Genomic DNA, 22,330 nt, shown 5'->3' on the forward strand with positions numbered 1-22,330 from the left:
TCGCAATCTATGATAGATGTTTTATCAAAAACATCGCGCAAAATTTTAACAGCATTATCTTTCTCGGCGCCAAACATATTACCTTGCAAATTAACAACAAATCGATCGAAACTCTCATTTACAACTTCTAAATTCTCACACAGCTTCAAATATTCATGATTAACACAGTGTTCGAGTTCGAATAAGAAAAATATAGTTGACGGTTTCATGTACAAGCAAGAATCGCGTAACGTAAGTTTTACAACACTCGTATCGTGTATTTTAACAATCTCGATTGTTAAATCGTTAATCCATATTGGTGTATGATCGGGCGTTCGCACAAGTCGTTCAACGTCCGCTCGTTTCAGCATTAGCGATTCCCATGTGTCAATGGATAATACGATTTGATTGCCTCGATTATCGCCGAGATGTAATTCCACGTAAGATGTGATTCCACGCTGTGATTCAACGCTGATTCCAATATCCAAGTATTTATACGCAGTGCGCGTCAAAGCGAATCTGCGTACCAAAATACGTGGTATACAACGAGATTTACCGTGTCTGAAAAATACGATTAAATATGAAATAGCATGGAAAAAAAACAAAATATATATATATATATAAATTTGTGATACTTACAAATCAAGCGGTTTCTTGTACGGCCTAATTTCATCTCGAGGAACGTAATAATTCATGCGTCTGCCACCGTTGCTGTTTCCTTCGGCGGAGTACATTTCTCTAAATTATGAGAAGTAGAACGGTTGACGCGACACTAATCGTGTAAAAACTAACCGAGTATACGCTTATTTTCAAAAATATGATGTGGTGGGAGATTAATGCTCAGAAAATTTAGGAGAAGGGGCAACGATCAATGTTAAAAGAATTCTTAGAAACAACTTGCGAGGAAAGGAGTGGAGAGAATAAGAAATAAAAAACATTAAATACGTTTACACATTTTATTTATAAAAATATTTTTTTAACGTTGCAACCACCAGTTAAATATTTTTAATACATTCTGTAATGCGCAATTCTTAACATGTTTTCCACATCGTATAGTATTAGTAACATCTAGATTATTTAAAGATTCAATATCTTCGTAATCAGCATCCAAAGTTTCGATGATTAGGTTTTCTCTCGCATAATTCTCAAGTAAATCCACCAGCCATTCTCGTTTCTGGCATCCCTTGACGTACACGAGAGTCGACGTATCGCCATCCTCTTCTGTTCCAAGCACGGCTGATGTAATCAAGCGTTTAGCCATGCTGTACGGTACGTTTCCGTCTTCCCATCGTAATCCATAGTGATTCGCGATCAGCCAGAAAGCACACGATTTGTCGGATTTTGTAAGGAGATTCCATGGTAGGGGGTATGTAAAAATGTAATGCGCCAAAACGGTCCCCTTTCTCAGCACCGCCACCTCCTTTACGACAAATTTCATCCCGACGAAGAATCCTTGTAGGTCCACGAACGTTGGTACGGACATGACGTTTTTTATATCAACACATCGAGAAGAAGAAGACCGCGATTGATCCTGATGTATTATAGATTTTATATCATCTCATTCTCCCCTTCCCCCACACTTAGGTGATTTTGCGCACAACATTGGTCAACGGGTTGTACTGAATCACGCGATCGTGTATGATGAGGCAATACGCTGTGGTATTCGGCGGCACGTTCTCCTTACACTCGAATTCCAATCTCACATCCACGGTTGCGCTTTTGACCGATTCGTTTTGTCGAGAGCAATTGATGATCACGAATGGACCGTTACGTAAAAATTGCGTGACGGTGAGACTCGGCTCGAGATACTCGTATCCTAATAATTTTTGCAGAAACGTTGATACGTGTCGTACAAAATCGACCATCTGTTTTTATCGAAATCCAGATTCATATCGTCGTATGGATAACATTCCGAATTCAGATAGAGTTTCACGTTGGTCAATTTGCAGTCGTCGAATCGACTCGTATCCTCGGACATGACGTTCTTCCGACCTGTCTGCAGAACGAAAACAACGTATCGCGGCTTCTCCAGCTGAGTCGCGGTCTTAATGGGCCACGAATGTTTGGTTGTACGCTGCAATAGCGGAAATTCGTACAGATCCCACGAACGGAAACTCATACTGAGGTATTGTCCGCTTTCCAAGGCGCGCAGCATCGATAACTTGTTAATCTCGTTCAATACGACGTGCGGCATTCGCCATTGTATCTTGAATATGTCGATCACAGGCTCCAACACCAAATTTCCAATCAGGCAATTGTTATCGTTGCGCGATCGTATTAAGATCAATTCGTGACGAGCGTTAATCACCACGCGCCTGTAATCCTCGCAAAATCCCAATAACATGTAGAGCGGTACGCAAAAATTAAAGTATCCATTCGTGTTAATAGGCGAATCCCAGCCGGCGTTTCTCATAATCACGGTTCTATCGGATGATATCGTTACATAGTTCTTGAGTGTGCTGGTTATTCCCACATTTCTGCTACGATCAATCTCCACACCGTCGAGTTCGTATCGAATCTCATCAAACATGAACGCGACGCAATTATTCCCCAGTACAACATCAAACCCTTCAGCTGGTTTGTTTATCACTAATTTTCCCTCGATGTACAGAAAACTCTCATACGGCAAAGTATACAGATCCTGTTGTTGTATGGGTATTCGTATCTCATCGCTGTGCTCAAACGTCGTATTGGCGTACGGGTTGTACGTGTGAGTCTCGATCTTGATGATACGATCGTCAAAGACCGGCTCACCTCCGATATTAAGGATATCGGTCATGTTTTCTTAGATATTTCGCACCGCGAATCCCAAAGATTGTAAAAATTTAACGTTCGATGCGTTGAGCTTCTTTCTGATCTTTTTAGCGCAACCTAATGATGGTGATGATGATGATGATGATGATGATGATGATGATGATGATGATGATGATGATGATCGGATGATATCATCAATCGGTACCGTAAAGATATTATTATCTTTCGCGTGTTTCGAGTCGTTCAACACGAGCATCTCATGTATCGCACGCTAATTTTGTCGCCGTCGTACGTGCAATCTGATGGTAATCTCTTCTCCTCGAAAATCGAGCAATCGTCCGTCTTGATCCGCGACGCGTATCGTTAGATCCGTAATGCTCCGCGCGATGATCGGCAGGTAAATGATCTGCGCCGGCGTTTCCGATATCTTATATCCTGGCGGAACGCTCGGTGAAAATTCATGTATCGTATGAACACGTTTGCCGTTGCTGAATGCACCCGCGATCACGTTACACTCTACGCGGATAATGTTTACGTTGATGATATTAATCGGTATGTCCGATTGATACCACTGTTTCAGCTGCAATATACGCTTCGACGAGAATCCCAGCAGCGATCCAATATTGTTGGGTTTGTTAAAGTTTACTCTGAATGCGCACTTGATCTCGCTATTCATCGTATTGTAATTAGCACGGAGCACTATCGGGTATTCTACAGCCTCGTCTTCGTCACCGTTCGCTTGAACGGTCTCCTCTCGCGATATCAACGTGATATCACTGCGTTTGTCGACACGATTGCCGGAGCGAACTACGCGTCGCGGGCGTTTCCGTGAAATTGCACGTTTCAAAAACTCGTGTATTGCGTATATCTCGTACGATCCCTTGGGAATCGTAATTTCCGTGTCATCTTCATCGAAATAAAATTTATTATTCGAGGAATTCACGTTCGATATCGTATAAGTTTCAAAATTAGTTAGACCGAGCTCGTAATCACCGTCGCTCAAATCTACAGCTGGATGGTAGTGTGCCGCGAGGACGCTACTCTTCCCAGTTAGCGTGAATGTCATAGACATGTCGACAAAACTGTTTAACGAATACTGAGTCTTAACGGCGCATCGTCAGGCTTTAAATTCACACCGATTGCCGTCGACCGTTCGGAGAAACCGCAGGCACAATTGTCCGCAGATGCTTTGATCGTAAGTTTGAAAGGACGTGCGATTGTACTCGATCTTCGTAACGTTCCGTCCGAAATATCGCACCAATTCATTCGGCGGTCGAAGATTACCAAAACCGTCGAAATATATAGCACGATTTCCCCTCTTTGCGTACGCTACCCAATGAGTACCCGGTTCTTTGGTGATATCCAAATTCACGATGCCGCTCTCGTTTCGATATATACCACCGATCGGTAACGAATCACGCATGAAAACCCCTCTAAAGTACGGTATACGCATACGTTTCGCCAATTGTTCTAATTGTATGTTTGTTGTCACACTCGTGGGCATTTTTAGCATCTTTTCGACGTTTTTTTTTTCTTCGTTGCCACTCCTTGTCCACGTTTGTACGGACCGAGATACAGTCCCTGTCCGTATTTATACGGAGCGAGATAAAGTCCGCTGCCTTCCATCGCGCGATCGTGACGGTGCAGCTCCTCCAGCTGACGGCGCGCGGCTTTGCTGTCGTTCACCGCCTTGGCCACGCCGGCCGCTCCACCGATCAAGGATCCGAGTGCGCCCAATATTGGTAGAATCGGCAATACACCGCCTCGTTTCGCTGTCGGAAGTATCCGTTTTTTCGTCGGCCTTTTCCGCGTAGTCCTCATCTTTGTCTTCGTCTTCGTCTTCGTCTTCATACCCATACCGATTTTTGTCTTGGTTTTCATCGCTGCCCAAACAGCTGTGGCTGCGGCTCTCTCACCGAGAGTCGAATTTTTCGCAACGATGCGTTTTCGCGCTCTCTCGGCGAGTATCTTGTCAGCCGCGTGTCTCTCGGTGAGATCGTTGCTCCGGGAGTACGCTATATCGTGCTCGCAGCACGCCGCGTCCAATGGATTTATACCCCGATTACCTCTCGCCAATCGTTTTTCCAAATGAGTGCCCGGACCGCAAAACTGATAGCCGGGAATATGTAACTCGAAAGGAAGTGCGTTTATCGCACGATTTAAGAAACCACAACCTCTTATAATTTTTCCTGGCATTTGTCACAATTTTTTATTAACGGTGCTGGACCGTCGATGTGCGTTCGCTGCCACGGTTGATTGTAATGTTCGTAACAGCGCCGATATTGTTGAACCTCTGAGTCAGCTTTTATATGTTCGGGAAGCTTGTCCCACATGTAGTGGACGTGATCGCCGCACATTCGCAACAGAACGACTTTCGGCACAAATTGTAACTGTTCGGCGCTCAAATTGCAAATATCGGAAGGTCTCAACAGCAGCACGAACATTTTTGTTACTGAGCGATTTGCGGTTCCGCGCATCTATAAATAGGCGTTCGATCCAGCATTCCTCAGTCGACAGTGTGAAAATGAGATTCGTGCGACAACCTTTGGCGATACGCGTGACGAATTGCGACGACAGATTACGATCGATGGGGGACAACGCGGAGATGCGCAAGCATGGTACGATGCTACCGACTACTATACGCGCGATCGTTTGTGGCCCCTCGAATTGTGGTAAAACCAACGTTCTAATAAGCCTACTGGAAAGTCCGCACGGTGTACGTTTCGAAAACGTGTACGTGTACTCGAAGTCGTTGCAACAACCAAAATATCGATATCTGGAAAATTTGTTGACACGATCGACGAAATCGGCTACTTTACATTCTCCAACAATAGTGACGTCATTCCGCCGAGCGAGGCGCGTCCAAACTCGATCTTCGTGTTCGATGACGTGGCATGCGATAAGCAAAATGCGGTGAGAGAGTACTTTTCAATGGATCGACACTCGAGCGTCGACTGCTTTTATCTCTGTCAGACGTACGCGAGAATACCTAAACATCTAATACGCGACAACGCGAACCTGCTGATCCTGTTCAAACAGGATGGTACCAACCTGAAACACGTGTACAACGATCACGTGAATACCGACATGCCGTACGATGAATTTTGCGCGTTGTGTCGCGATTGTTGGCAGCGCAAGTGCGGATTCGTAGTAATAGACAAGGACAGTTCGCTCAACGATGGTCGATACAGAAAAGGATTTAACGTGTTCGCGATACCGCAAAACGATTAGTTGTTGCCGATACTTCGTCGGGGTGAAACGTGAAAGAGAGATTGACATTTTTGTTTTTCCGCGATGGCGATCGATAAGAATAAGGATATTCGCGAGCGCGAGAAGATTGCGAGGGCAATTGTGAAAACCAGCGAATCGATTCGCAAGAAACATCGCGCTTTGAAGACCTCTCCGGTAAGATCGAGGAGGATATCGTGTTGGATAAGCGCTTTAGACCTCTCATCGAGCCGTTACAAAAGATCGTCGACAACTCTAGTTCGATCGCGGTGAAGAACGAGCCTGCGAGTAACACCGACGCGGGGATCGAAGCATTGTCCATCCCAAAGCGCGAGAAGGATGATGATGATGTGACATCGCAAAAGAGAAAACGATCAAACGTCAAGTCGGATCGCTCACCGACACCGCATAAATCGAAACGATCGGACGCTCCACTGGATATACCGCTGATAACCTCTACACCGTCCGCGTCAATGAGAACTATACAACCTACGATGCCCGAATTATTCACGAGCCAGGATGTTTTTGAAACCACGGACGACTCGCTCATAACATCTGTTCGAAATCAGTTGCAAACGCCGGAAGGTCAAGAAACTTTGCGAGATCAATTAGGTCCACTGGGTCAAAGGTACATCTGGCCTATCTTGAGCGGCGATCAAGAGAGCGGTATAGACAACGTGTACGGTGTTTATCTCGACAAGAATGGAATGATGTTCGGTAATAAACGTTTTGACGTGGACAACGCGGATAGCATAATTATCGATGGCATACGATACGTCGGCACACCTGGTCTTTACGAGTTGATTTTTAAGAAATTTCCCGATGATGTCATCTATACAGAGGATGATAAGCAAACGTACAAGAGCATGCTGTTGACGACGAGCGCGCATAAACGCAATCACGATGCACACGGTCGATTACTGAGTAACAGGGGATACAAGTACAAAGAAATAATCGCAAAGTTGATACCAATCGAACCCAAAAGAACAAAATCTGGAAAGGGATTATTCGCGCCTCGCGAAATGACGCTAACCGACAACAAGATTGACTACGTGCACTGGGACGATCCCAACGAGCTGGTGGATCGTCTACGATTGCTCGATGCTTCGCACCAAGCGGGTCACAACGGTCACGACAACGAGATCTTGTCGATCATCGAGGAACTTCGCGAAGCCGGCATTATTATAAATTAAACGGTGTCTCGACAAAACTAATCAATCGATCGACTGACATCGCTCGCATATCAACAAATTTGGGATATCCGAGCAGAGTAGAGACGTGACGAACGTCATTTCGTACCGTCGATGGAGTGGATTAATGAGAAGTTTCGTGTGCGATAACGCTCTGTGTCGCACCGTTACGGACTTTGACGCGAGGTCGCGCAAGATTCGTCGTGTAGCGCAACCTGTGGCTGATACCGACGTCGTCAACAAACTGTACATGGATCAGTGTGTTAAAACGTTGAGAAATCAACTAAAAGAGTCAGACGAGAAGCTTGCTTCGTTCGAGAAAGACGTGCGTGCGTTACAGACTCTGATAAACGAGCTTCGGCATGCGAATATCGCTAGATTAGAAACGCCAACGAACGACGACGAAACGTCAACAAACGCTAACGAAACGTCAACGAAACGACGACGAAACGTCAACGAAACGCCAACGAACGACGACGAAACGTCAACAAACACCAACGAAACGTCAACGAAACGTCAACGAACGCTAACGAAACGCCAACAAAACGCCAACGAACGACAACGAAACGACGACGAAACGCCAACAAAACGCTAACAAACGACAACGAAACGTCAACGAACAACAATGGACAGCAACAAACGGATCAAGAACGGCTACGAACGGCTGACGAACGACAGCGGACGACAACGAACGGTTATTGGACGGTTATCTAACAGCTCAGGAACGGGTCAGGAACGGCTACGAACGAATCAGGAACGACTATCAGACGGGTCAGGAACGGCTACGAATGGCTATCGAACGGCAACGAATGGTAGCGGATGATAAAGAACGACTATTGAATGACAATAAACGGAAATAAACGACTATTAAATGGTTAAAAAAAAAAGGTTAGAGATATAAATCACAATGTAATTTCTTTGCACATATTATTACGCGCCGACTAGCCGTACCGCTAAAAACATGACATCGTTAAAATCCAACGGACGTAAAAATATCGAGAAGCTACGACTCGTCGAGGAACTGCATGCTTCGGCGAGAAGAAATTTTCCCCGAAGACGCGTCATAGTGCGGGGTTACGATGACCTGTGGCAAGCTGACATCGTCGAGATGCGTCCGTACTCTCGTTTCAACAAAGGTTACTACTACATACTCACTGTCATCGATGTGCTGAGCAAGTACGCGTGGGCCGTACCGCTCAAGAGTAAAGGTGGAAGTGAGACGGCTGATGCTATTGCTGAGATAATTCGAGATAGTAAGAGATGCCCGAAAAACATGCAAACCGATATGGGAAAGGAATTTTACAACATCGACGTACAACGTCTCATAAGAAAACACGACATCAATCATTATTCCACGTATTCGGTGTTGAAGGCATCGGTTGTCGAACGATTTAATCGCACGTTAAAGAATGACATGTGGAAAATGTTTACGCTGAACGGAACTTACAAGTGGGTTGACGCGTTGCCGCGACTCGTGTTGGATTACAACGCGCGCAAGCATCGCACTATCGGTATGAGACCTATCGATGTTACCCCCGCGATAGCCGATAAACTTTTAAATACAGTATACAGCAACGTAAAGATTGCGGCACCAGCAAGATTTAAAGTAGATAACCCGGTACGCGTTAGCAAATATAAGACGATCTTCGAGAAGGGTTACACACCAAATTGGACCACCAAAGTGTTTAAGATTATTAAAGTGCAGCGTACTAATCCCGTAACCTATCTACTCGAGGACTATCGCGGAAAATCTATTGCTGGAGCATTCTACGAATACGAGTTGCATCGCGCGACTTATCCGGACGTGTATCTCGTGGAGAAAGTACTGCGCAGGAAAGGTGACGAGATTTACGTGAAATGGCTGGGATTCGATGGATCGCACAACTCTTGGATACACAAGGACAATGTGATTTAATTGATTCATACAAATTGTATTTTATTTTAAACATATAAAGTATCTGAAATATGTAAAATATATACAGCATATAAAATATATGTAAGATATATTCAGCATGTAAAATATAAAATATAAAAGAAAGATAGAATTATATTTATTTTGTTTTCCCGATACACACACACACACACACACATACATACCAGGGTTGGGAAGTAACGCGTTACTTGTAACGTCGTTACCGTTACAGTTACTTTTTTTCGGTAACTGTAACGGTAATGGCGTTACAAATTTTATTTGTAACGGAAAAAGTAACTTCGTTACATTTTTCGGTAACGAGTAACGAATTTAACAGTTACTTTTATCGTTACTTTTTTCAAATTTTTTGATTTATTTAAGATATTATTCTTGCTATTGTGCGTGATAAAATTTTTATCTTAACCGTAAAGCCGTAAGCAAATCGACCAATTAGCATTTTTATTATGTTGTAAAAATGCTTGAATGTGATTGATCAACTTATGGCTCTTGCAGACCAGTGCGATGATGCGACGCGCGATATCCAATGAGAGCTTTATCTTTTCGGAAAAGCAGAGCTCTCATTTACTACCAGTTCTAAAAGTACCTTGCAACGAAAATTAGAAAATCTCAATAAATCTGACCTTATAGATTGCCATTCATTAGTTGAAGCTATTCAGCAAGGTTTAAATAAAAGGTAACTTATTAATTTGATTAATACATATGTTATTTAATTTTAAATAAGGATTTAATTGAAAAATATTATTTTATTTTAAACTATTGATTCAAAAGTATTAATTTCAATAAAACAAACAATGTCGCTTAATTTACTATATTTGATTTTAAATTTTTTTACAATATTTGAAACAAAAGAATTAATAATAGCAGCATGTTTACATCCAAAATTTAAGTTAAACTGGTTAACCGGAGAAAAAAGAAAACGTGCTGAAAATTACTTGGAGGATTTATTGGGAATCCGATCAACTGAAAATTCTTCAAAAGCTGGAAAATCTGACGATCACGATGATTTTTTCATTTTTGAGCAAAAAACGGTGCAAAATGAATCTGAACAAGAAGAATTGCAACGGTTTTTAAAATCAAATAATTGTAATATAGAAATGTTAAACGACTATCCAAAACTTAAAAAACTTTTTATTAAATATAATACAGCTCTACCAAGCAGTGCATCTGTAGAAAAAATGTTTAGCATTGGTGGCTCTGTATTAACACCACAAAGAGGGCATTTAAATGATGATACTATGGAGCAACAAATTTTATTAAAAATTAATAAAGAATTTCGATAAAATTTAATCATTTATTTTGTAATAAACCTTGAATGAAATCTTGCTTACAATTTTTTAAAAGTTTTTCTTATGCCAAATAATTTATTAGTTTGTATTGTAAAAAAGTAACGGAAATTGTAACGACTCGTTACTTTTTAGTAACTGTAACGGTAACGAGTTACTTTTTAAAATTAGTAACGAGTAACGGTAACGAGTTACTTTTTAGACAAAATAACGGTAACGGTAACGAGTTACTTTTATAAAGTAACTTTCCCAACCCTGATACATACATACATACATACACACATACATATATACATTATATTATAAGGGTATTTGGAAATGTCCCCACTTGTAGCGTGTCGGTCGAATCAGGTACGATATATCGCTTGTCATCGTACGGACTCAAAGCAATTTTTGTCTCGCTGATTGTATACACTTCGTGCAATTTGGATCTTATGCAAGACTGTCGTCGAGTCATCTCAATTTCATCGCGCAGACACCGCGTGTAATCGTCGAACGTTATCGTTCTCGCTACGACGTTACTCTTGACGCCTTTAACCTTTTTTGTATCTTTTTTATTATCTACTCGCAATACATTTTTGCTCTAAGCCCGACAAATTCAGTCATGATCGCACCATTATTCTCGTCCTTCATCAAACCCTTTCTTGTTCTCGAGCGGTGTACCGTACGCATTGTTAACCGGATAATCGCTCGTGTCAAATTTAGCAATATCGCGTTTCATGTTCTTGTACACATCCTCGCACTCGATGTGATAAATTAAACTATCTGTATCGGTGTACATTATTTTACATTTCTCTCGATATAACGGTACCATGTATTCGTGATGAAATTCATACAAACACGTTTTAGAAATGTCGAGGATGCACATGCCGACGTAGATCGGTTTATTGAATTTTATCTCGAATTTGCGCAATTCGACAGCGATCAAATTTTTCGAAAAGACGCTCCTGCTGTGAAAATTTGGTTTCGCGATCATCGCCTCCGCGCCATATCGTCCATCCCACTTTGTTAATAATTTTACATCGACCTGATTGCGCACGTTTTCCATAGTTTTACCGAATACCGCGTTGTTCATTAACTTGTACAGATTTTTCTCGAAATCGTTTGTCGCGCGCGTTCTAAACCGGGTGTTGAGTTCGATGTAATCGCGGAGCCATGCGGATAGAACGAATTGCAATACGCGATGTATCTTTGCGACGCGAAGGCCGTGACGCGTGCATTGTTGTAGGTTGCGATAGTGTATGACATAACGCTTCTTATCGTATAAGGTTGCGAGGAGTTTGTCTTGCCGCTTGCCGGGCGGCTTGTCGCGCGTCGGACAAAACGGTAGGTCAGCGTGCGCGTCGTGAAGATGTTGCGGATACTCTAGATCGACTTCGAGAATATAACCTGTGGGCGAATTCGAAGCGATCGCGCTAACGTCAAAGTCAGAGATATCGTCGACCCATCGAAAATCGGCATATGGCAACGGTTGACACATCGCCCAACCGTACAAATTGTTTACATCGAAATACATCACATACGACGATGGTTTCGATGGATCGTAAGACGATGTGTACTTGTTATTGGCTCGCGCGTATCTGCCGGAACATTGGCTCAGGCCACGGCGTATACCACGTTCGATAAACATAACTATGTCAATGTCTGTTAGCAATTCGAACGTAATATTCGTATATTTTAGCATGGCATCCTACGTATATCCGGGAAGAGTATAGTAATACGCGAGGTCGAGCCCATAACTCTCGATACATTTGTCGCGAAAATTTTCAAAAACGTCAGCCAATAACAAGACATCCGTTTTTAAATATAGATCGCTGTATTCGCCCAAGGTTCGTACGGAGAACCGCTTCCAGACATTCTCGGCGTGCGCGTAATCGCTCTCGGATACGGTGTCACCGGTCAAGGAACTGTAAAATGATTCGCGCGGCGGTAAACACGTTTCGTACAACCTGTCGACACAGCTAATGTATTCGTATGGAAAGACACCTTTTCGTGTCAATAAATTGAACTCTGCAATCGATAAATTTTGAAATTTCGATTTTAAAATTTGAAGTTTATCATTATTTAGAAACGATACCAATTTTTCGAGACTAGTACTGAGAAATTTATACGAATCGATGAACCGTAACTTTATATCGCTTCGCGAATCTGATCCTTCGATAGTATCTTTAACGTGTTTCGTGAATGAAATATACGTTTCTTTCGTTATCGGTAGTACATCGATCGAGCTTTCGAACGCTGTTGCTATTTCCTCGATAATAAAATGTGAATCGTAACCGGATAAATTGTGAAATACTATGGAAATGCAAAAAGATTCTTTATAATTTAAATCACAATTTGAATGCGCGGGATCTCGGTACCGCCCGGTTAAATGGCAATGATCGCGTACGCGTGTATCGTCTTGCGCGAATAGTTTCTCGCAAATGTGACAGTGTATCACGTTGTAAAACTTTTCCCGCTCATCTCGCGTTAAATTTACCATGGGGACATTCGTGGTTAAAATAGCCTTTACGCGTTGCGTTAAATTTTTTAATTCTTCCACGAACCACGAAACGCAATCGGTGCTGCGGCGAGAATGATACGCGGATAACGAATCATCGTACGAACAATGTACATAATATGCTATGCTAAATACTTTATGATGTTGGTAGTTTCTCTCTTCCTCCGTCTTCTCTAAAACACATTCCAAGTCGGCGTACACGACGAAAGGAAGCCGCTCTTTCCAATTATAGTTATTGAACGTGAGTCACTTGTCCTTATCGCTCGGTAATCGGATAGCGCACTCGTTCATCTCTCGACAGTCCACCGTATGTGACTGTAACTTGTCGTTCGAGCCAAAGTAGTGCAAACATCTGTAAAAGAAATAATTTTTGTTCAAAGATTTCTGCAATTAAATTTATTAAATATATACGTACCGATCGCAGATATATTTTTGACCATTATGTTTGCTCAGTTGCGAGCTCACGAGGCGGGATAAATTCTTGATCCACGCAAAATGTCCGAGGTCTTGCGAATCTTGCACGTACAGCAAGTTGACGTGTCTGTCCTTCTTTCGCGCCGAAAGACGTATCAGGACAATATTATTCTCTTTCTCGATGCAGTATACATTTATCGAAATGACGTTATAAAGTTCAAATTTTTTTATTTGATTAACGGTCACTGGAAACTCAATGTCCTGGAGATTCAGCACTGTCGTGTAATGCGGGTACGAAGATTCCCGACCCGCGTTTTTTTCGGCTGGATACAGATCGGCGACCACCGCCCATGCGAAACACGCATTGTCATTAGATTGCACGTTTATCACCGCTCTCTTCATCGTTATTTCTCGCGGTAATTTAATATAGCATCCCGCGCGCATTGGATTATATTTATTTATATTTACAATTATATATAAATCGAGGATTCGCGACAATGCCCACCCGCTATCGCAGGTTCTTGAAATTCTTCGAGCGAGGCAAGGGTGGGCTCGACGACGTGTCACTCGTACCACTCGTGTAGATCGGACCTGCGAAAGAGTTCATAGTTTCTGGTATTGATACTCTTATTGGCGCGTTTATCACCCGACACAAATTCACCATTGAACATAGTGTTCACTTTCACGTTATTACATCTTTCCATAACTTTTTGCACGCGTTCGAGCACAATGTCTTTGGCGTTCTCGAGAAATTGTCGTGGTTCGATATAGTCCGCATTAATCACCGCACCGGTCAGTATACGGTTTTCGAACGCGGTATCGATCTCTCGCCAAATGAGTCTTTCCGCGTTGTTGTCACCACTATAATCACCACCTCTATGTATAAACCGTCTCTCTAATCGAGTCTTCGCACCCTCGAGTCGCGCGATTCTGGCCACCAGAGATCGTCGAACTCCGATCGAGAATCGCGGACGCATGACGCGGCTGCGTTCCCCAAGCTGTTCGATAAATTCCTCGCATCGCTGCGCCCACGCGAAATACTCGCCCAAAGTAGCGATTCGGTGCGACAGCTCCAACAGGTCGCGTTCAGTCCGCGCGATATTTTCCATAATTTCCATTTTGCGGATTATCGCGAAATCTTCCGCTGTACCGAACAATTAGCTCACACAAAAATTACAAAGTATCCGCAGTACTCGGCGCTCGCCGATATTTATAATACATCGATAAACGTATCTAAACCTTGAATCACGTTGCCGCGAATATTCTAGCAGCCGGACATCGCCCGCACTACCTATCCCGCTCGCACGTACACCGCACGCGCTATCTCCCTTGCTCGTACACCGCACGCGCCGTCTCGCTCACTCCATAAACGCTATCTCTCTCGTGACGCTTCTCTTTAAGAAAATCTGTCCTGTATAAATATATCTATATATGTAAGGATTTCTCTTTAAGAAAATCTGTACCCGAAAACGAAAAAACTCAGCCCCGAAATGCGATAAGCGCGCTCGTATCGCCGCTAACGCGCGTCGCGAAAAGAGCGACGAGAACGCTCCTCTCTCCGTTCGATCGCCCTCCGACGGTCCCCGTCTCTCTCGATGCCGGATACCCGGCGTCCGCTCGCTGATCGCGCGCTAGAAGCGGCGCGCGTCCCTAAAGAATCGCGATAGCGGATCGCGCGCTAGAAGCGGCGCGAGTTCCTAAAGAACGAGTCGCGCCGGGGAGAAACCGCGGCCCCCGAAAGGTCGAGTCGCGCCGGGAAGGAACCGCGACCCCCGATCGAGCCGAGCGCCATCTCCCAGGCGATCTTGACGACTCGTGCCGCGGTCCCCCCCCCGCGTGACGTCATACCCCCCTGCGGCGGTTTCCCCTCGCCCCTCACCCCCCAACCACTCACCACACGACCTGAATTAGAACTCTCTTAGTACTACTACTTATATAGTCTTCTGACATGATGTTGGAACAATGTGTTGATAACCGTTGAGTTGTGTTCCTGGCAGAACTGAAGCATTCGGTCTCCTCGGTTATTTCTGGTCCCCATGCTAAAGCGTCCCAATATTTCTCTAAATTGCTGGTCTATCATGGTTGTACGTCCAATCTTCGCATTCATATTCCCCATCACAACAAGAATTTCGCCTCTAGGAAGGTCGTTTATAGTATTTTCTAGCTATTCGTAGAATGTTTCGATGGCTTCCTCTGTTGACTCCGCCGTTGGGGCATATACTTGTATAACGTTGATGTTCAGTGGATGTGAATTGATCTTTAGTGTTAAAATCCTATCGTTGGATTACCTCGCTTTGTACCCCAGGACCGATCTGTTAGCTGCATTGGAAAGCAGTAGAGCCACTCCGTTGCGGTTCTTCGAGTTGTGGCCCGAGAAATATATGGAATTGCCGAGTGCAGTGATGAATACTTATATATATATAATACTTAATATTTATAATAATACTATAATAAAATTTAATATTGCTAATAATATTATAATATATAATAATACTATAATAATACTTATAATAATACTTAATAATAATAACCCTATAAACACTAGGTAACAATAACACAACATCAATATTATAATCTCCCACTCAACAATATAACTATAATGTAACATATCCTGTACGTAACAATTATATTGTTGAGTGGGAGATTATAGCATTGATGTTACTGTTACTTTTATTGGGATATTATGTATACTATTATATATAATATCCGTTGCGGAGCAGTTTCTGCTAGAAAGACGTAATATGCAGCCGGATTTCAAAGATCTCCTTGATTATAGAAGCAACCTGGCAACACACAAAATAAAGATTATGACATGCGTATGGAAAAGAATAAAAATATTTTAGCACTGAAAAGTGCCGATTAATATGCAAATGATATGCTCCGCAATAAATGTTTAAATAACACTGAAAAATGCCGATTAATATGTCAACGATGTTTCAACGTTATGTTTAAAATTGGCACTGAAAAGTACCTTTCTTCGCGATTATAGCGAACTCTGCTAAAAAAAGCTACACATAAAAATAACAAAGAAATACAAATCAAAATATATAAAATTAAATTTATATATGAAATTAAAGAATTTTATGTAAAAAGAAAAAAAAACAAAAAAATTTACTTATCTTTCTATAAAGATCGTCTGCGCGTCTTACGCATCTTTACTCATTTTACGCGTCCTTATTCATTTGCTTAGATCTCTTCTTCTTGGGTCTCTCTCGGATCGTCATCGTTCCAAAAATCACACTTGTGATTGTCTGCGCGTCGTATGCATCGCATATGCGCCTGACTCCTGCATCTCTTCTTGGCCACTCTAAGGGCTTCTCGTATCTGAATACCGAAATCTGACCGAATCGGCTTATTAAAATAGTAATTGTTACTCACCTCTGAAAAAGAAACACAATAGTTATATTATTATTAACACATAATATAAATAATCCTAATATAAATATACATAATATAAATATTATATATAATACAATATTAATGTTAGAAATATGCTGAAAAATAAAGAGATCGTACCATAAATTGAAATAATAAAGCTGGTATTATATAACGATCGTTGATTTTCTTCGCCACCCCACCAGGTGAATGACGGCGCATTACTGAGTCCTTTAATCCTCTCTTTCAGGCACAGATTTACTGCTTGCTTCCAATTGAATCCGCCGATGTATTTGAAATAATTTACTTAGGCAAAGTATTGAAAAATAATGTTAATGCATATTTAATACAGACGACAGAAAGTTTTTATATTACTTACTATTTACTTACAACATCACGATAATCATTATCGTTGATAGTCTCAAAAGCATCCATCTCGGCCACGGATGAGATATGGGCAAACAGGCTGGCTTACGCGATATGCGATTGCGGTCATTGTTGCTTTGCACGCATCTTAGGAGGTTGTACAGCAAACCATTCATTCTTCTATAAATAAAATATATTAAAAGGATCTATATTACAGAGATCATATGTTAATAGATGCATTTGATTTACTTACTTGAGCTCGGCATCAATGCTGCTCAATTTTTCCTGCGTTATCCTGTGAACATTGTACGTTTATGAGTTACGTTTACATTCTTGCAAATATATTTATTTAGAAGTCACTATTTCTATAAATATGTACAAATTTACCGATTGTAGTCTGTTTCTTCTGTAGACTGTGGAATTTCAGCGTGTCATCTGATATTCGTTTACCTGAATATTTTCCTGTGCCGGCTATGTTTTTAAATGATTCTGAAACTGATATATATTATTTGTATGATGATTGGTCAAATTAGAAGAATGTACGGGCAATGTATGTATCAAGTGTGATGGATCGGCGTAAATAGACGTATGTGGATGTGATGTGTGTGGATGTGAGTGTTAAAGAAGTTACAGTGGATGAATAAGGTTCAATGTTTGTGGATGTGATGTTAAAGATGTTACAGTGGATGAATAAGGTTGAATGTTTGTGGATGTATGTGCATATGTTAAAGATGTATAGTGGATGTACAATATAAGCTGAAATATTTGTTTGTGGTTGCGTATGTGTAGGAATATGTGATTGTGTGTCTGAATGCTCTTGTATATGAATATTAGTTTTAAAATTATTCTCAGCCAAATCCTCGGTAGAATCATCTGGATTGTCCAAAATTCTTCTCAAATGACCAATATCCTTGTCGATGTCTTCAGTTGTGATGTTCTTTGATGGAATCTTTTCCGTTTCGGTGATTTATTAGAGGAAGTAGTCTGATAGCGGGAAGGTTTCGCAATTGTGCGCTTCGGTCGGCCGTCCATGTGCTTGTAAAAAAATATAGATATATCGATTATAAAACAATATACATAACATAAAACAATATACATAGTATTTGATTAAAATACAAAATATTAATAAATGTTAAAATATTAATAATATTATATAAAATTTAAACTCAGAAACTGTTAAAAATATTCAAATTGCACACAACTCTAAGTAAGCTATTAAGAAAATTATCCTGTACACTGTTGTAAACATCTATATTGTGTGTGTGTGTGTGTGTGTGTAATTAATGGAAATACATAACATAACGTATACGTCATGTATCTCTCGAAAGCAGCAAAAGAAAACAACGTTAAGGATAGAAGATTAATGCGAAAATGATTATGATGATATTGTATTTTTCAAACTAGCATACATTTGGAAAGAGAAGAGAAACAGATTAAGAAAGTAAACAAGAGAATAAAATATCGTAAAGATTCATGCAGAAAAGAGAACCATTATCCCTTAATGCTTTACAAAAGCTTGTCAAAGATTTTTGCAAGGATATATCTCACGCTTTCTCGCTATGTGCAATAACAGCAATAATGTATCGAGGCGAATGATACGTTACTGTCACTATCATTCATCGATATAGAATTCCAGAAAGGCATTCTGTAACATTTAGCATAAACTTCATCCAAATTAATATAAAAGATTTCACTGCTCAACGTGGAACATTTATATATTTGAAGAGCTGAAGATAATGCACCAATAAAAATCATAAAAATCTTTAACCTGTAAAAATTTTTTTTTGACTGCCAAACAATACAAATTATTGTCTAAAATAATATTGCAGACGATGCAAATGGATCCATTATGCAAGATACAGCAATTATCGCGTACATCTAAACTCAACAATCTTTCGTTAAATTTAATTTTACGATATTGATGACAATTACCATCATTATTATACAATGCGGATACACGAATGGGTGAATCTATGGCATCGACTGTTCCGTGAATTTCAATTTCTTTCATTCTTTTGAAAACTTGTTGAGGAAGTAAACCCGGTTTTGTACAATATTTTCTGAAAATAAACATGTTATTTTCATAAGAAAATGCAGAAAACGAATCTAAACTGCCAAAATGTCTCACATCATCGATAAGATGAAGAAGGCCATGGACATTATAAGTATTGAAAGTTGGACCATAAAGAGTATCACTTTGATGAACAAATTGTTGTAGCGCAAGCTCTGCAAAATTCGAAAATTGTTTTGACGATGAATTGGAATCTAAGATTCTTATTGTCACATATAAAAATAAAAAGTGCTTATACAATCTCTCATCTAATAGACCATATATTACAACTGGTCCTGTATAAAGCAGAAATTGACGAAATTCTGTCGCTTTATATTTAGAACACATATTGAGATATCTAGGGAGTCTTGCAAAATCTGATGGACAATATTCTTTAAGATTATTTAGTCTTGCAGATACAATATATGTGACCCGACTAATTTCTTAATATTAAAAGATAAAACAAGCAAAGTAGAGAAAAGATTAGGAAAGAGCTGACTGAAGCAAAGCATTAAAATTAGGGAAAGAGCCCAAGGAAAAGGAATCAAGAAAGAATAAAGAATAAAAGATTATTAATAAAATAAAGTAAAGATACGTGACTAAAGAGAAGGAAGTCACGGTCAAGTTCTCAGAAGCTGAGTAAGCAGCTGACGAGACAGACTGACAAGCGGAGCAAGCGTTGTAGTCTCGTAAGCGCGGTGTCGCTGGTTCGATTCTCGCTGGCTGTATCTTTTTTTTTATTAAATTAATTTGAATCCTATATCTATTAGCATTTATGAAATTTAAATGCTAATTAACAAATATTTAATCGCAATTTTTTCAATAAAAATTAACATTTTTTTTTTAATTACCATTCGCTTGAAAATACGAATATTTTTAATAAATTAAAATTTGGTACAAAAATGGAAAACATCAAATAGGAAATAAAATATCTTTTTATTTCTAGAGATTACGAGTGAATACAAAAGTATAAAAAACACAGAAATGATATTAATACAAATATTTATTTAATTTTTATAAGTTATTACTTAAATATGTATGTGGCATGAAATATATTAACATAAATACATTCTACTCGTCAACATTACACGAGACAGTGATAAGACCATCTTATACAAGAAGCTGCTCGTAATAAGTAATGGCATTTTTTAAACATAATTTTTGAACGTCTTTGCACAGATTTTGTTCAAGTTCCTCTTTTCGTACAATTGAGGGGCCAGGCTCATTAACAAATTTCACATCCGACATGATAAGTGTATTATTGTTATATACTGTATCTTTAACAAAATAAACTTCGACCGTACTACAGTTTTTACCGCTCTAAAAGCTAACGGTAAAATACGAACTGTAAATAGCATCTGTTCTCTCACCCACATTAAGTTAGCCGCGGCGACAAAGTATCGATTTTTAATACTTTAAGACGAGCAACAAATTCAGTTTCTTGTATATTTCGATAGTATATTGTCCACAGAGAATCGAACCAGCGACACCGCGCTTACGAGACTAGAACGCTACGCGCTCGGCCACGAGCGGCTCTGAAAATGGGTTAAAATTTTCTGATTTTATAGCGTTCGAAAATCTTCAAAGTCGATTTTCTCGCGTGTTTTTGAGAAGCGTATCGTACTGCTTTAGGAAATTAATGTTCGAATACTGACCTTCAAATCCTATAAGTATGAAAAAAATCGAAGACCCGATAGCCGTAAGGTCCCCTTATTAGTAACGCTGATGTTATAAATTCTACTTAAGGTGAGTTGCGTTTACACGTTCAAACTTATCTTATTCTCACCAAATTGAAATAACTTAACAACTTTCGAATGAAGTGAGTCAAGGATTTCCTTTAGTACCAATATAAAAGTACGAAAAATTAGATGCTTGCTTGTGGTAGGATTGTGGTCTGAATATAAAAAAATCTGAATGTGAAAAGATTGTATGTAAATAAGTCAACAAACGAAGTAAACTTTTAGGTTATATTATGAATTTGGAAATCATTAAATATTTATTTATTTAATAAAATCTAATATGTAACTATAACAAGTGAAATTAAAATATTAGGTTATCAATTTTGGAAATAATTAATGGGGGAGAATATGGAAAGCATTCGCTTGTTTGTTACCGTATACTTGACAAATATAGAAAATATGAACATGCAATGTACATTACATATCCAAAATATTTTGATTAAACGGCGAAAGCGTTTGAAAGAAATTATATTACAACACTTGTTAAATTCAATGCCACCAAATCATTTGCTTGATTTCGGACCTATATTACAATTTTCAGAAGAAAGAGACCCAGTCAGCCAGGTCTGTTCTAACAGATATTGCCAAGTGCTTGCTACAAATTATTGTCAGCAAAAAGGCTACAAATTTGGTACAAGAGTTGTTATTACCGATTAAGCTGGCAGATTGCCGGCAAGAATCAAGCAAAGCTTGCTAACATAACTACACAGCAAATTGGCGGCAGAAACCGAGCAAAGCTTGCTGACATGACTGACATCAGATTGTCGGCAAAAACTGAGCAGGATCTAGAGTGCGCAATCTGATGGCAAATTGGCAGCAAAAACCGAACAAAATCTGCAGCTTATTACAAAGTATTATAAAATAGTTCAGTCGCTTATCGCTATGCGGCGCGTTATTCATTATCTATACCCGTATTCAAATTCTTGTCATGAGTGTATATAAAGCCTACAAAATGCTAATAATATTTTATAATATATATATTTCTATCAGTTCAATTTTTGACATAATTCCTATACAGGAAATTCAGATATTGAATTGATTTTTGGCAAATCGGACAGATAATTGTTCGATTTTCACTTATTCAAACAATTTCTGTCCAAAAAGATCTTTAATTTTATAAATTAAGTTATTTGAATTTACCTATATGTTTTAACATATTAATATATGATTTTATATAATGTCTAATTATCTAATGGTCATTTTATGACCAAAACTTATCATTATTTTGTTACTTAGGGTTAAGGCTTTAAATCTATTTAAATATATACGTTTATATGAATGGCCAAAAGCTGCAGAATTTGTACGGTTTTTGCTGACAATCTGCTATCAGATTGTCTTGCGCAGATCTTGCTCGATTTTTGCCATCAATTTGACGTCAAATCATGTCAAGCTTTGCTCGGTTTTTGCCGTCAATTTGCTGTCAACAAGCTTTGTCACCAAAACACAAGCTTAATGCGGACACAGATGGCACTGGATTTGTTACCAAGTTTTGAGCGAATTTGATGCCAATTTGGCAACA

At 39.9% G+C, this 22,330-nt stretch overlaps 2 protein-coding genes and 1 pseudogene across 2 annotated transcripts in view; 1 reads left to right on the forward strand and 2 right to left on the reverse strand.

Moving 5' to 3' along the window:
• The window catches only part of LOC138941585 (THAP domain-containing protein 2-like), a 140,212-nt gene that overhangs the window by 106,827 nt on the left and 11,055 nt on the right, over positions 1 to 22,330 (reverse strand). The window lies entirely within an intron of this gene.
• On the forward strand, positions 5,258 to 7,159 carry LOC138941587 (uncharacterized). Its single transcript, XM_070311420.1, has 3 exons — positions 5,258 to 5,466; positions 5,568 to 5,914; positions 6,112 to 7,159. Exons 1-3 carry the CDS (start codon positions 5,258 to 5,260, stop codon positions 7,152 to 7,154), a joined length of 1,599 nt encoding a protein of 532 aa, XP_070167521.1. The 3' UTR covers positions 7,155 to 7,159.
• LOC138941588 (uncharacterized) lies at positions 16,468 to 17,436 on the reverse strand (annotated as a pseudogene).

The sequence above is a fragment of the Polyergus mexicanus genome, unplaced genomic scaffold, assembly GCF_030449975.1.
Source record: "Polyergus mexicanus isolate NDT 795.1 unplaced genomic scaffold, iyPolMexi1.0 SCAF_19, whole genome shotgun sequence".
NCBI lineage: Eukaryota > Metazoa > Arthropoda > Insecta > Hymenoptera > Formicidae > Polyergus > Polyergus mexicanus.

Excerpts from the sequence above, each read along its gene's own strand:
- LOC138941587 (XM_070311420.1), top strand. The coding sequence starts at position 5,258 with ATGAGATTCGTGCGACAACCTTTGGCGATACGCGTGACGAATTGCGAC. Across the intron at positions 5,467-5,567 it reads GGTGTACGTTTCGAAAACGT|TGACGTCATTCCGCCGAGCG; the intron begins GTACGTGTACTC and ends CTCCAACAATAG. Across the intron at positions 5,915-6,111 it reads GGACAGTTCGCTCAACGATG|AAACATCGCGCTTTGAAGAC; the intron begins GTCGATACAGAA and ends TCGATTCGCAAG.